This window comes from Aegilops tauschii, chromosome 3 (assembly GCF_002575655.3).
Source record: "Aegilops tauschii subsp. strangulata cultivar AL8/78 chromosome 3, Aet v6.0, whole genome shotgun sequence".
Taxonomy (NCBI): domain Eukaryota; kingdom Viridiplantae; phylum Streptophyta; class Magnoliopsida; order Poales; family Poaceae; genus Aegilops; species Aegilops tauschii.
Window position 1 is genome coordinate 148,524,142 of NC_053037.3, and position 15,702 is coordinate 148,539,843.

At 43.4% G+C, this 15,702-nt stretch overlaps 1 protein-coding gene and 1 long non-coding RNA gene across 7 annotated transcripts; one reads left to right on the forward strand and one right to left on the reverse strand.

The window, feature by feature from the left end:
• Window positions 1–2,707, reverse strand: LOC109738656 (protein FAR1-RELATED SEQUENCE 5-like). The gene is made up of 5 exons (XM_073511681.1): window positions 2,615–2,707; window positions 2,412–2,517; window positions 2,140–2,302; window positions 166–2,085; window positions 1–25 (listed from the first exon to the last, which is right to left on the reverse strand). The coding sequence occupies exons 1-5, from the start codon at window positions 2,705–2,707 to the stop codon at window positions 1–3; spliced, it is 2,307 nt and encodes a 768-aa protein (XP_073367782.1).
• Window positions 2,708–5,051: 2,344 nt separating this feature from the next.
• LOC120976569 (uncharacterized) lies at window positions 5,052–14,435 on the forward strand. 6 transcript variants are annotated; one of them, XR_012204538.1, is made up of 9 exons: window positions 5,052–8,029; window positions 8,560–9,218; window positions 9,325–9,371; window positions 9,549–9,660; window positions 9,821–10,516; window positions 10,623–10,669; window positions 10,847–10,961; window positions 12,022–13,125; window positions 13,749–14,435. It is a non-coding gene; the product is annotated as an uncharacterized lncRNA (long non-coding RNA). The 6 variants fall into 6 exon arrangements; XR_012204539.1 differs by lacking the exon at window positions 13,749–14,435 and having other exon boundaries at window positions 12,022–12,168; window positions 12,763–13,111; XR_012204540.1 differs by lacking the exon at window positions 13,749–14,435 and having other exon boundaries at window positions 5,052–7,852; window positions 7,941–8,029; window positions 8,548–9,218; window positions 12,022–13,111.
• The last annotated feature ends 1,267 nt before the right edge of the window (window positions 14,436–15,702 follow it).

The window sequence follows — 15,702 nt, forward strand, 5'->3', positions numbered from 1 at the left end:
CTACTCTTCTTCGCCCACCACGCTTCTGCACACGATAACAGGAAAAGTTAATGAATGACAAGTTAAAAACAATTATAACCTACAATGCATACAAAAACTTACTTCTTATTTAGTTTGCATTTCTTGCTGCGTTTAGTGTGCCCTAGCAATTTGCATGCGCCGCACCTGATTCTGATCTCGTCGTACGAAAGTGGCCTACCATTTTTCGACATAGGGCGGTTCTCATCTACCTTAGTTGCACCTTTCGTTGATACTTTAATAGGATCATGAACTTCAACTATGTTGCCTTCACCATCGTCTACATATTCAATTGCACAAGTACTAAGATCAGCCGTTTTCTTACTCAAATTTTCCTTTAGCTGATCATACTCATGGCTCTTAGCTATCACGGTCTTCAAACTCTCCTGTAACTGATCCCACAAAGTTGGGTGTTTGCATGCTGCATGCATAGCTTCTGAAGCCAACACACTGACCTGGCTATATTTCATTTCTTCAGCTGCTCCAGTCCATCCAAATCCCAACAGATCGCTTGTGCGCCTGGCGGGCAGTCCCAACCTTGCATCTTTCGTGAACCGCACAAGAACTAAACACTTTGGTATTTCAGATATATTCAAGTACTTCAGTACATGGAATATGTGCTTGCAAGGTAGACCCTTTCGAATCATTCTTCTGCAGCTGCACCTTATAGTTTCTGCGGAATTTACTGGAGTGTACTCCACCCAAAAACGGCTCTTCCAGTTATTCTTCCAGGCCACGATGTACTGCTGTGATCCGTCTCCGAGCTTTATTTCTACAATCTCGATGCCACCAATTTTCCTAAGATCAGCTTGCAACATATAGAAGTTTGCTGGAGTGAAGACGTCAGAAGCAGCTATCTCAAGTTCCCTCGAGCTAGTAACTGGCACCGGTAAACTCTGTGAGGCCGTGCAATCATCTCGTGCCTCATTCTCACAGATACGTACAACGGCGTTCTCATAGTGCAAAATCATATCCACCAGGGTCATTTCACCGTCTAGGTGAAGGTGAAGGCATGAGTTTAGACTTTCACTCCTCTGGTTGCTTTTCATGCCAAGCCAAAAACCCTCTGTCAGATAAGCCGTAGCCCACAGTCTCCTCTTCTTATACATCCGTCTCAACCATGTTACTGTTTTTTCCGACTGCCATCTTTTGGAAAACGCGTGCCATCTCTCCTCAAACGTGGCCGTGGACGTGCTGTAGTACAGAAGAGTTCGGAACTCCTTCAAGGACTTGTGACTGAGGTGAATCTTCATATTTTTCTCTATATGCCACGTACATATACGGTGCCACACGTCTGGCAAGACTTGGCGAATTGCCTTGATCATCGCAGCGTCGGCGTCCGTGATAACACTCTTCGGCATCTTTTGACACATGGACCTCAAGAAAGTCTCCAGCAGCCACACATATGTCTCTTCGGTCTCGTCCGAAACTATGGCACAAGCAAAAACAGTGGTCTTCCGGTGATTGTTAAGACCAACAAAGGGTATGAATGGCATACCATACCGGTTCATCTTGTACGTGCTGTCAAATACAAGCACGTCGCCGAAGTCCTCATAGTCATGACGAGACTGGGAGTCACACCAGAACATCCTATTCATATGTCCTTCCTTGTCTAGCTTGTACTCGAAAAAGAAGTTAGGATCCCTCTGTTTCCTACTGACCATGATGCCTATGACTGTGGCAGCATCACCTTTTGAAAGCAGCTTCCTCTTCTCCCTGGCGTAAAGGTTGTATATTTCACGCCTGGTAAAACCAACACCGCCATACCATACATGTTTGTTGATGAAGGTATCCATCATGTCGTGAATTCTAATCCCTGCAGCTCCCATGGACAGTATCTCAGCTCTCTGGTACTCTTTGATTTTTCTGTGGGACCAAAGAAAAGGTACCTCATCCGGTCCTACCAAGATATGGCTATGCTTGTCCTCAAAACTATCAACATACCAAACCCCACGCTTTTGGTCAAGCTTCACGGTCAGGTGCGCTTCGCAGTGGCAGCGTGTCTCGGGTCTGAGCCTACGGCTGTGTCCTTCCTCGGTTAGCAACCTGCTGTCACATTTTCCTTGTCTGGAACAAACAAACCACCTATAACGCATATGACGTGACTCGGTTTTGCTATACCTGACCCTATTCTTTCTAATGCTGAAACCATTATCTCTAGCATAGCTGTTGTAGAAATCATACGCAGCCTCGTGAGACGTAAAAGTCATTTGTATTATCTGCATGAACATATCCCTCTTATCATCTGCACTAGCAGTATCTTGGACATTCTTTTTCCCCTCAACTTATGTCACCTACACAATCATAACATAGCCATGAAAACAGTTTTCTATGGTATAACATTACTTCCATACAACATTGATTACATACATACCTCACTCATGATGACCGACGATTGCGACTCCCAGAATCAGATGCAGCTAATGATTCGACATCAAGGCCTGTCTCCGCGTCGGATTCACCGTAATAGTCGTACGCATTATGACATTCGGAAATGAGCTGAAAAATATAACACAAATACATAAGTACTTATCATATAATATTCTAGGATTAATTCAATTTGCATGCATGCCAACAAAAAAATTCACTTCCATACCTGACTAATGTAATCTTCATTCGAAATCTTCGAGTTGTTTTCCTCACCATCATCATGCTCATTGTTTTCCTGACCATCATCATGTTCATCCATCTATAAATTTTCAAAATATAATATTATCGGATGCCACCAAAAAATTACAACATGATAATGCCACTCACATTAAGATCTTCCAATACGTTCCCATTCTATGACCTATCTCCACGATCTGAATTTTCATCATCTGACCAATCTTCTATCCAGTCTTTCATCAGTTCTCCAAACTCCATGTCATACATCATATCAGTTAACTCATCGTCCGCCATTTCCTACAACAATTAATATGTATCATCACATGTGCAAACATTATCAATGCTGACATATACAACACCTAGCGCACGATCACGGATGTTAAATAAACTACACCAACCAAAGAGCGCCCCAACCGAGGGCGTTCAGATCGTGCACACAACCGACGCCAACGACCTCTGATCGCCCATGGATCCTCCCCCCTCTCCACACCAAGCGGCGTTAAGGTACGTCCCACGAATCCAGTACGTGATCACTTTGGATCACAACAAGCAGTGCTACCCGTGATAACATGCGCCGCCGGATTCCTAGCCCACGGCACCAGTCGTGATTATTTTGGATCGCCGGATACCTAGGTAAGCCGCCGCATCAAATAACGGAGCCGTCGTGCACACAACCGACGGCAACCGACGCTAGGTTAACCCTAGAAAGAAGAAACCCACTTTAGCCCGCGTGATCACTGTGTATATCACGACGAGCAGCACTATCAGAACAAGATCTGCGATGGCCTGGACCGCCAGAAAGCTAGGTTGCCCGCCCCGCTAGGTTAACCACTACGACGAAAACAGCGGCAGCTCGTTTGATGCTGCCGCGAGCGAGACAAACGTGGGGAAACGGGATGCGGTACCTGCGAGCGCTGGAGGTTGACGACGGTGCCGCGCGCGCTCTCGGACGAGATCGCCGGTGATAAGATCGCTGCCGCCGATATTCCTACAGAAACTCACCAGAATGATGGAGGAGCTGCGTGAATGATGGAGCTGCGTGATTGATTGAGCTGCGTGATTGATGGATCGGCCGTCGGCAGGTCCTACCTGGTCGTGGGGTCGTGTCATCCTTTTTTTTCGGGATGTCACCGTATACATACGTATGGGTTATACGGGGCTTGGATATGGGCTACGGGGCTTGGATATGGGCAGCGGCGGGCCGGAGAAAAAATAGATGACGGGGATTAAGAATAGCCTTAGGAAATTGAGTTAGGGGTGCACCGGAGCAAGCCTCCCGATCATGACAGTCGCTCACCAAAGTTGAGGCCATGCGCACGCCCTCTCTCCTGCTGGGCGCCGGTGCTCTTCGGGCACTCAAAACTCTGTTGGCGGCCAGTCTGCCTCTGAGGCTGGAGTAGCTAGGGCGCCTAAGCAAGTGAGTCGATCAATTAAGCTTCAAGTTTCACAAGCTGGACCGATTTGCCTTCTGGAGAATTTGATGAGCGCTATGGCTATGAGCCATGTTAGAAAAGAGTAAGTAAATAGCAGGCACAATAATAGGCAGGCAAATGTCCAAAACAGGCCTAGAAAGATTAGTTCGTACGTCTCCGGGGAATTCTTATGATTTTACAGCATATTTAACCGATTTTTCTCGAATACGAAGGCTTCAGCGGCTCGCCTAAGTTCTGATAAGTGGCGCCGTCAAGACCGGGCACATGCCCAGGGTGCCCTGACGGTAAAATCGTCCCTGACTGCGTGTGTACGTGTGTGTGCGCGCGCGTTGTTGGGTGCCTGTGTGCTACGTGCGTCCGTGCTGCTGCCTGCCTGCTTGTGTGCGGGTGCGTGTGCATGTGTTGCTGCCCTCGCACTGATGATGCGTGTGTGCTACTGTCCCGCACACACAATATCACGTGAGGGTAAAATGGTGTTTTCAGATATTATTTAGGCTCGAAATAGACAAAAGTGTCGTAAAAAGCATAAAATTTAATCTAGATAGGGAAAAAAGTTTTTCAGTGTCAAATAAGGAAGCAATATTTAAGATAATGTTAAATAAAGAATTGTTTCTATTTCTTTCGCCCAGAGGGCAGGTGATGAAGGACCGAAGCAATACGAAGAAATAAATTAAATCTCTACTCCTAATGTCTCAGTTGGTAGTCTCCGTTCCGGGTTTATTTTCGTCCCACCTATCACGGTTTATTTTCGTCCTCCCTCCCACCTCCCACGTAGTTCCCTCCACGCCAAAAAAATCGAACCAACCAATGTTACGAGGGAGCGATGCCTCCAGGTACTCCCCTCCACGCCAAAAAAAAACGGACAAAAATAAACCGACGAAAGAAAACCAGCGGAAAAAAAAACCCGTCTTGGACCGGCAACGTGCGAACGAGCGAGCGAGCGAGCGAAGCCTCCAGGTGCCCTCGAGCGACGCCACACCAGATCCCCTCGTTGTTGCCCTCGCCCTCGCAGCCGCCGCCGATCCCCTCCCCCATCTTCCTCCCTCAAACACTAACCCGTCTCGTGGTGCGCCACCGCCCGTCGCGGCCGCCCCCGCCACCTCCCGCTGCGGCCGCCGCCCCAGCTCCAGCCGTGGCCGTCGCACCCAGATCCAGCCGTGGCCGCTGCCCTGCGCGCCATCGACCCCTTCCCCCGCCGCCGCGCCACATGTCCACTTCGCCTGCGCACCAGAGAGGACCCCGCCGCCATGCCTCCGTTTCCCCCTACTCCTCTTTTCTGCTACCTATCTCTCTCCTCTGAGCTGCGCGTCGTTCCTCTCTACAGGTGCCGCCATGGCCGCGTCATGGAGCTCGCCGCCGTGGGCTGCGTGCCCCTCCGATGACGGCCTGCCTCGCCCACGTCCAGGTCCTCTCAATCCTAATTTGGGCGTCCATTTATTTTGCGCTTGATCCCGGTTTTGGCGGGTTTTTCATCCTCATCGCGTGTTTCATGGTGGCCGCTAGGGTGCCCCTGCCGGCCATCTGCCATCTGCTCCAGGGGCACCCTCCAGGAACACACAGCGACTGCTAAGCCATCGTCCTATTTTGCTTCTCCCTACACATCCTTACTAAGAGAAAGGGGCCTGCCCAGCTAGCAGCAGCTTCCTAGCTGGAAGATGCATAGCCATAACGCACGCATCGATTGTTAGTTTTAATCTTGTCATGGTCATGTATCTGCATGGGAGATGCTGAGGGCCGTGTGATGCGGCAGCTTGGTGAGATGTCGTTGGCGTGAAGCTGCGGTGGTGCATGCATGTACTAGGATATTATCTAGTTAGTTAGTGCATGGTTAGTTGAGGTATGGCCGAGTGATTTGGTCAAGTTAATTAGTACGTGTATGTAGCAGATGGAGGTTGCATGCAGCTGCAGTAGTGGAGTAGTTGGACACGTCCTAAACGTGAGCATAGGAAACGGATCAGGGAGTTGCCTCCTGGCCGTGCTAGCTGTTGTATATAAGTATTGCATTGATTGATTGAATGAAATGTGAAGCCGTGAGGGCTGAGAAAAAGATGTAGCCACGGCTGACCAAGAGGAAGGTGTCTCTTGGCAAAGCTATTGCCTCCTTCTTCCTTGGTCCATGCGTGGGTGTGTGTGTGTTTTCTGAGAATTTTTTCCATTGTGTGTGTTTGAGAGAAACCACAAGAGAGAAGGTTGAGCTGTGAGAGACAGCCAAGAAGAAGAAGAAGAAGGCGCTGCGAGGAGGCGGCGCCATCAATTGGCATCAGAGCCTTGTTGATCCGTGGTGGCTATGGTGGCCGGCGTGGCGGTGGCGGCGGCAGCGGCGACGTGATGGATTCCATGCGAGGTGGAGGTCGTCGGCGGTGCGATGCCGCTGGTGGCCTGCTACGATGCGATGCCGCAAGATGGTGATGGTGGTGCGACGTTGCCACAAGGACGGTGTGATGCCGTTACAAGGAGAAGGCTGGGTGGCGGCGATGCCCCTGTCGTCTGCCTGCAGCGTGAGGCCGTTAGGAGGTGGAGACGGGGTGGTGATGGGAGGTGTCATCCACGTCAAGAGCTGGCTGCGGTGTTCGGCAAGACAGTGTGATGGCGCGTGCGTACGTCGGGGCGGAGGTTCATGGGGCACCAGCGGGAGGCTAGGTGCTGCACCATGTGTCCATGAACACGACAACGGACAGTCCATGGTGAAGTTAGTTGTATGCCGGCATGTGTCGTGCTCGCCGAAGGCAAGGTACGATGACCCAGCTGTGATGAGGATAGCAGTGGTGGTGTACCAACGGCAAGCTCCATGAGATGTGGAGGTCACAGTGGCGGTAGAATCCATGAGACGTGGAGGCCGCAGGTGGTGGCAGACTTCGTGAGATGCGGAGGCCGGTGAGGTGGCCATGGCTACCATCGCAGGAGGGTTCGTGTGATGCTGATTGCGAACACAAGTGCAGCGGCAAGGTTTCTGTGGTGACATGCGGCGGCGCTGCGAGGAATGCGTCGTCCACGGCAAGGTGATGTTGCGGCAAGAGGATGTAGGTGATCTGCATCAAAAAATTAGAGGAGTTGACATGGCAAGATTAGGGGGTTGAATGTTAGTTTTAATCTTGTCATGGTCATGTATCTGCATGGGAGATGCTGAGGGCCGTGTGATGCGGCAGCTTGGTGAGATGCCGTTGTGGCGTGAAGCTGCGGTGGTGCATGCATGTACTAGGATATTATCTAGTTAGTTAGTGCATGGTTAGTTGAGGTATGGCCGAGTGATTTGGTCAAGTTAATTAGTACGTGTATGTAGCAGATGGAGGTTGCATGCAGCTGCAATAGTGGAGTAGTTGGACACGTCCTAAACGTGAGCATAGGAAACGGATCAGGGAGTTGCCTCCTGGCCGTGCTAGCTGTTGTATATAAGTATTGCATTGATTGAATGAAATGTGAAGCCGTGAGGGCTGAGAAAAAGATGTAGCCACGGCTGACCAAGAGGAAGGTGTCTCTTGGCAAAGCTATTGCCTCCTTCTTCCTTGGTCCATGCGTGGGTGTGTGTGTGTTTTCTGAGAATTTCTTCCATGGTGTGTGCTTGAGAGAAACCACAAGAGAGAAGGTTGAGCTGTGAGAGACAGCCAAGAAGAAGAAGAAGGCGCTGCGAGGAGGCGGCGCCATCGATTAGGAGCAGTTTATCACGCAGCTTGTACGCATGCCGCCGCCGCCTTTTCGCCTCGTGCCTATATTGTGGCGGGTGAACAAGGGAATCTCGCTGGAGGCCCTTTTGGAAGGGATCTCGGTGGCGCACCGCCGTTGCGTGTCGTTCGTCGGTATAAGCATTGTCGGACGGTCGATGTCCGTTGTATGTTTCATTAGCTATATGTTTCTGCAGTTTGATATAATGTTTTTGTGGCGTAGATCTACAAGAGATCAAGAAGGGTGATGTTCTGGATGCTGATCTCGACTAATAGTTGCCGGATGAACTATGCAATGACAGCATGGATGAGGTAATTAATATCTTGATTTACTCATTTGTACAGCTAGATAAGAGTAACTTTGCAATATCGTAGTGCCCGTTGAATTGTTTTTTTTTAAGATAGAAATTTTTCATATCATCCATGCAGATTTGCTCGTCTATCTTAATTTCTATAATACTACTACTATTTAAAATAACAATCTTACTATTAGTCAATTCAAGGACTACTTTGCCCTTTGGATGCTCTTGGGTGCAAATGTCTTATTGGACTATTAGTGGAGTCACTTGTCGATGGACCGTTTGGTACCTAATGTACTTCCATAGTTTACAACCTCTCATTAACTGTGACTGTACATTTCCAACGATATTTTGTAATAGACACACGCCCAAAGTTTTAATAACGCACTAAGGCTCTTAGCGGCGGACATCTTCTAAATGCTATAGCAAGCTATTTAAAATAAAATGTTTAAATCGGGCCGGTCTTACTCCTGCAATACTTAGTACATGAGATTTAGCCACTGGACTCTCACTGAAGTCTGATTCATGCAGCTTTGTGTGCAGTTCACATTTACCTGGTGGACCATCACCAACCGGATGGAGGTGAAGCAAGTGGGCAAGTTAGGGAAATGCTCGGAAGGCTATCGAGAAGATCAACGATCTTAACCCCACGATCCTAATTTCAGTTTGTACCTCGTTGTTGGGCTGTCAGAAAAGTTTGGAGCAGGAGCAATGATATGACAATTGTGGCTAACTTTCTTGTCATTAGTCATATATGTGCTAATGGACCTTCCGGGTTCTCCATTATGTTTACCGGCCGGTTTCTCATCTGAAAAATACCCATAGCATAGTGGACAATGCTTTTTTTGGTCAGAAGTAGTATTTCTACATGAAACTAAGGTATATATGCGTATGAGAAATGTGGCTTATCTTTAGATAATGCTTTTTTTGTTAGAAGTTGTTTTTCTACATGAAACTAAGGTATATATGCGTATGAGAAATTATATCTTTGCTTAACTCAAAAAATTGTATTTGCTCCTTTTAGCGGGAGCCTGGAGGTAATACGGTTTGTACAGCATGGTTTGAATAAGATATTGTTTGTATACTGTTGAGTGAAGTATTGTATAACTACTGTAAAGTGGGTGTAGGTTTTTATTGTGCATTTTTCACAGAGGTTTGGGCGTTTGGACACAACCATATGTACAAGTTGAAGCCTTCATTTGGTATTGACTTCTTATCTTGACTCAAATTTTGACAATTCTCTATAATACTTCCATCTGGAAGCACAAAATCTGATAGAATTGATTCGTGTGGGAAAAATACATGAAGCTTTGAAGTTTTCTCAAGAAGAACTAGCACCAAGAGCCGAGTAAACGGTAATTTTTTTGTTAAAACATCTCACTTACCTTAGTTAAAAACCAGGGTTTGAAACTATATTAGTCAGAATACAGTTCTTGATGTCAGCTAGATTTCATTTTCTGGTAATATCATTTGTCGTTAAGAACATGTTCTTATGTTATATTTTATTTGTAAACTTTTGGCAATTTTTTCAGCAAGCATTTCTTTAGGAAACAAAGAAAACTATAGCAACTATTTGATGTTTCTCGACGCTTGAAGACAACAAGTGAAGTTGCTACCATCTTACAAGCCAAAGTCATGAGAAAGGTATGCACTATGTGGCAGAGGCATGCATATGATGTGATGCCCGTTTTATTTTCATATATATCTTACGATTTAATTTCACTGTAGTGTACCTAAATCCATGTGGTAATGTCATTGGCATACATAATTTTTTACGCATACAAACATTGTTCTCTCACAACAGGAGCACTGAAGTGTGATTCATGCAGCTTTGTGTGCGATTCACATTTACCCGGTGGACCATCACCAACCGGATGGAGGTGAAGCAAGTGGGCAAGTCAGGGAAATGCTCGGAAGGCTATCGAGAAGATCAACGATCTTAACCCCACGATCCTAATTTCAGTTTGTACCTCGTTGTTGGGCTGTCAGAAAAGTTTGGAGCAGGAGCAATGATATGACAATTGTGGCTAACTTTCTTGTCATTAGTCATATATGTGCTAATGGACCTTCCGGGTTCTCCATTATGTTTACCGGCCGGTTTCTCATCTGAAAAATACCCATAGCATAGTGGACAATGCTTTTTTTGGTCAGAAGTAGTATTTCTACATGAAACTAAGGTATATATGCGTATGAGAAATGTGGCTTATCTTTAGATAATGCTTTTTTTGTTAGAATTTGTTTTTCTACATGAGACTAAGGTATATATGCGTATGAGAAATTATATCTTTGCTTCACCCAAAAAATTGTATTTGCTCCTTTTAGCGGGAGCCTGGAGGTGATACGGTTTGTACAGCATGGTTTGAATAAGATATTGTTTGTATACTGTTGAGTGAAGTATTGTATAACTACTGTAAAGTGGGTGTAGGTTTTTATTGTGCACTTTTCACAGAGGTTTGGGCTTTTGGACACAACCATATGTACAAGTTGAAGCCTTCATTTGGTATTGACTTCTTGTCTTGACTCAAATTTTGACAATTCCCTATAATACTTCCATCTGGAAGCACAAAATCTGATAGAGTTGATTCGTGTGGGAAAAATACATGAAGCTTTGAAGTTTTCTAAAGAAGAACTAGCACCAAGAGCCGAGTAAACGGTAATTTTTTTGTTAAAACATCTCACTTACCTTAGTTAAAAACCAGGGTTCGAAACTATATTAGTCAGAATACAGTTCTTGTTGTCAGCTAGATTTCATTTTCTAGTAATATCATTTGTCGTTAAGAACATGCTCTTATGTTATATTTTATTTGTAAACTTTTGGCAATTTTTTCAGCAAGCATGTCTTTAGGAAATAGAGAAAACGGCAGCAACTATTTGATGTTTCTCGACGCTTGAAGACAACAAGTGAAGTTGTTGCTACCATCTTACAAGCCAAAGTCATGAGAAAGGTATGCACTATGTGGCAGAGGCATGCATATGATGTGATGCCCGTTTTATTTATATATCTTACGATTTAATTTCACTGCAGTGTACCTAAATCCATGTGGTAATGTCATTGGCATACATAATATTTTACGCATACAAACACTGTTCTCTCACAACAAATGATTAGTTTCTAAATTCTAATCTTTTGGTTCTGGTTAAAGAATTACATGATGGAGGATGGGTTGTCCTTCGAAGAATTGTTTAAAGAACTAAAAAGTAGTAACACCATGTCTTTCAAGTGCCAAATCGGCATTGCAACGCGCTGACTCATGGATGGGGTCCACAGATGCTGATTGGAACCTTTGATAGTTAGGAGATGCATACATAAACCTATGATAATTAGGAGATGTTTGGTAGTACAATATTTGTCCATGTGTTGTAGTAAATTTGTACAATGCAAGTCACCATAAGTCAATGTGTTTAGAATAATAAAATAGAAGAAGTTCAACTAAGGGGGCACTTTAATTAAATAACTTTATTTTTTAAATCCCCATTCTTCAATCTTTTAGGATTCATGCAATTTTGAGTGTGTGCATCTGCATGCTATTTTGGGTTTTCAGGTTTTTTTTATCTCAATCTTTGGATAGGACTGCAACTTCTCAAGTGTGGGAGCTGGAAAAAAAGGAGAAGAGCATGCCTAATCCCTCCAAATAAAAATAAATATATCACATGTCGCTTTGGAGACACATCACCAATGGAACAATTTACTAACTTACATGCTTAGGCAGGTTCATAGGTTGATAGCAAGGATCATATGTGATGTTTTGTTTTAATTTGATACAAAAAATTATCTCTACAATTTGGTGATATTAAGGAATAATAACTGAAAACTTCTAGAGGTTTACATCTGTGAAGGTGTCTAGAAAATGGACTGTAAAATGTTTTTTATGTGGAGGCATAAAGATTAATTCACTATTTTGTTTTTGTAAAACGGTTGTTTACTCGCCAATTTGTATAGTTAATTCCATCTATTAAGGATATATTATTGAAAAGTATTATTTTTTACTTCATTCAATTTTTTAGTCGGGTGTTAAAATGTTGGGAGATTACAAAGTTCATGCTCTATTCACACATGGTGGAGGCAACCCAACAAGTTGTTACGGGAGCCAGCAGAGAAAGGAGTCGAGGAACCCGCATCATGGGAGAGTCATCGAGGGGCATCCGGATAAAGTGAGACACTGCATTGTATATATATGGTCAGAATATATAACCATATTCTACATACAATGCACGCTCAGTATTCTTTGTTGCACATTCTTAAATCTTTCACGTGAAATCTTCATGCTAACTATATACATTGCTTGTGCTGGTTGGTTATGAGCTGAAAATGAAAATTTTATTGTACTTGTTGAAGTAGCGTGCGAATGAAGCTAAAGACAACATTCCCGGTGTTGTACGGGAATATCTCAAGCATAGCAAGTAGAAAGTTTGTAACAGATAATTATTTGGATCATTGCCCGTTTTGTATGTACATCGTCAAATTACATTGCAAGTGAAGCGGATTTCAATTATTTTCCAATTGTTGCGGGTTGTCTTTTCTATACATGTAAGTTTTCACATGCATTATATATTATTTTGACGGGGAACTACAGACTGACTACCGGCTGAACTATATTCATTATATTTATATATGTGTAATCAGAAAACAAAGGCCCGTGGACACCGAAGAACCAGCAGTGGAGTTATATGAAATTTCTTGCGAGAGCTACACCATTCTTTTTAGTACTGACTAATTCTCATGAGTACCAATGGTGAAATTTTCAGGCCTAAATACTGGATGAGATTCTCATTGCCGGCATTCTTCATGAACCTATCAAGGAGAACATTTCAATACTAATTGAAGCACATGTTTTCTCACCACCGGCTATCAAGAAGAGAGTATGATTTTCTAATGCTCAGTGTTGTAAGCTTGATTCACGAGGAGCTTCTCAATGTTGTACATGTTGTTTGTGAGTAACAGAAATAAATCATTTCCTGGAATCAGACGCTATATTTTCTGTGGGAATTCGTTGACACAGTTCCTTACAACACTGAGAATCTTCGAAATGGGCAAACCGCTCTATGTAATTCTATCATCCATTCTGATTTTGAGACAAGTATATCAGTTATCTTTTTCCTTCTAGCAAGGTACCATATACATGTTTTGAAATTCTCCTTTGCCTTCCAGATCAACCAAATAGGCATCTTTTTAACAAATGGAGGGAATTCATTTGTCAATATAAATAGATTTGTCACAGGGGATCTTATCTTATTTCTTCAGTATAAGCAAATGAACAGTGCGATGAAGTTGACAACTCTCTATCCTTATTCCTCTTATTCATTGTGTATTTCCCCATTTTATACATGTAACAATGATGAATGATGATGAACTTAGACTTGGTGTAAGGAGAGTCATTCTGTTTCCTTGAACAAAACAGCCCTCTATCCTTATTTATCCTAAAAGCTTTCAGACGATACTCACACCATATGATTCCTTGAAGCATAGAAGTATTTTTTTCACATCTGTTACAATCCAATATTTCTTAGTTAATCATATTCTTTATATTCGCAAGTAGTATAAAGTTGCCCCAAAATTGGTCATATGATTTTGGATTATACATTATATGCCGACAAGGAGGTTAATGGTGCTGAATAAACTAGCGGTATGAAATAACCCTGCATATATTTGTTGATTTTTAATTTGAGCCTTTCAATTCAACAAAAAAAAATATTTGTACAATATTTACTAACTTTTACCTCTTGTTTTGCAGGCTATCTGGAATGATTGCATGTATTAATGAAGTAGTCCACGTTAGGTGGATTGGCTCAAAATGGAGAAGCATGATTGTATTAAGCATTTAAGCTCTAAGCAATTTAGAATGTCAATGTCTTGGGGCTCCCTTGCAATATTTCAGAGAACTATATTTTTTCAGACATTTTATATTGTCTCACGATGTTTGGGGGATCTGATTAGGTATTGTTTCTCTATATATCTATCTATCTCTCTATTTTAGTTGCTAATAGAATAATGAACAATTGATAGGACTAATCTTATAGACTTGTGTTCTTCTCAATCCGACTGTGTATTTTCCAAGTTTTGTGCTAAAACGGGAAAAATCATATGTTTTAAACTTGCGACAACATATTCTCTGTGCAAATTTTAGCCTTGTTGTTCACAATTGATGCTGCCTGTGATTCACACTTATATTTGAGCTTAAAGTCTGAGTGTATACCGAATTAGGCTTTCCCTTCGGTCGGTTTATGTCAGAGTTCACACTACAACACACATTTCCTTTTGAGTCTTATGTGAGTTATTCTTGAACCGATACACCAAATCAGGCGTTACACTGCTCAAACAAACTAGAAGAAAATCATCAATGGATTTATCACAATATTATAAAAATACAAATAAATGTATACACAATTTTTTAACAATAAATGTTATCAAAGATTGATGTATTTACCTCTCCCAAGATAGGTAACATGTTCTAGAAGATGTGTTTTGTCGCAGTAGTACCTAAAAGGTGAATTGCATGTTCTAGAATATAGGCTTTTGCATATTGCAATCAAGTTCTTTTTTTATGGAATTGAGTTTCTGGTTGTAACTTGTTCGAACATTTGTTTAAAGGGAACAAAATACTCCATGTGTTTGTCTTCAATTAATGGATAATAACAATACACTTGCTTTTGTGAGATGGTATCTTAAGCATAAATAATAAAGGCATTCAAGTGTTATTATCATTTATAATGCAGAGCACAATAAAGAGTTCAATGTTTTTGTAGCCCCTTCTTTATTTTGTGAATCAGATATGATAGGTCTTTCTATTATACGGTCGATTTTTTATCGAAATACATTGCAAGTGCAGGGGATTTTAAATCATTTTTTGTGTTATTGACTATCTTTTCTGTCTATAATAAATTCGATATGCAACCAGTACAAATTTTACAAAGCCCGTGGCAACGCACGGGCAGCCTACGAGTCTAAGTTAATTAAGCTGTTGGCCCACAAGAACACATGGCACTCACCTATTTACCCTGCGCAATAATTCCGAACCAGCAGGTGAGCCGAACCCGGCCCAGCCACCACAGCTGTCCACTGCATCAAGGGGGTGCAGGTGTGACATGCTGGATATTCGCAAAAAAAAGTCTGACATGCTGGAAGTAGACCTGGAAACGGATTATTGTGTTCCATATTCGCCGTAATTAGTACTATTATCTATCTATGCTAAATCGGCGCAGGCAAGAGTGTTAGAGGCACATTGCTTATTGTTACAACAAAAGGAACCCTTTTCTTGAGTACGCAATTAGCAGTGACAGTGAGGACTCACCATATTTTTATCTTGTGGCAAACAGATGGCTGCCGTGGCTGCCCTGTGCGTGCAGTACGAGGCGGATTTCCGGCCAAACATGAGCATCGTCGTCAAGGCTCTGCTGCACACCCGGCCAAGCAACCCATCTGCCGGCTCAGCCACCGCGCGCGCATGCAGTGGGCTGCTGTTGTACACTAGATCGGCAACGCGCGAGGGTGCATGTCCCAACAATATTGTCAAGTCGTGGAAGATCAAACAGCAGGATGTATTAGTATGAAGGCAAGTCTAGCACATGTAACAAAGCTACCGATTATAGTGTTCAAGGGTAAGAAGAAACATTCACTCTCCCAGGAAGCAAGGCAGCATCCAATTCAGCACATGAGATTATGAAATGTTAATCTCCAAATTCCAGAAC

Coding starts and splice junctions, on each gene's coding strand:
- LOC109738656 (XM_073511681.1), bottom strand. CDS start 2,707: ATGGATGAACATGATGATGGTCAGGAAAACAATGAGCATGATGATGGT. Junction 2,518..2,614: donor ATGAAGATTACATTAGTCAG/GTATGGAAGTGA, acceptor TATATTTTTCAG/CTCATTTCCGAATGTCATAA. Junction 2,086..2,139: donor ATTAGAAAGAATAGGGTCAG/GTATAGCAAAAC, acceptor TGTTTGTTCCAG/ACAAGGAAAATGTGACAGCA.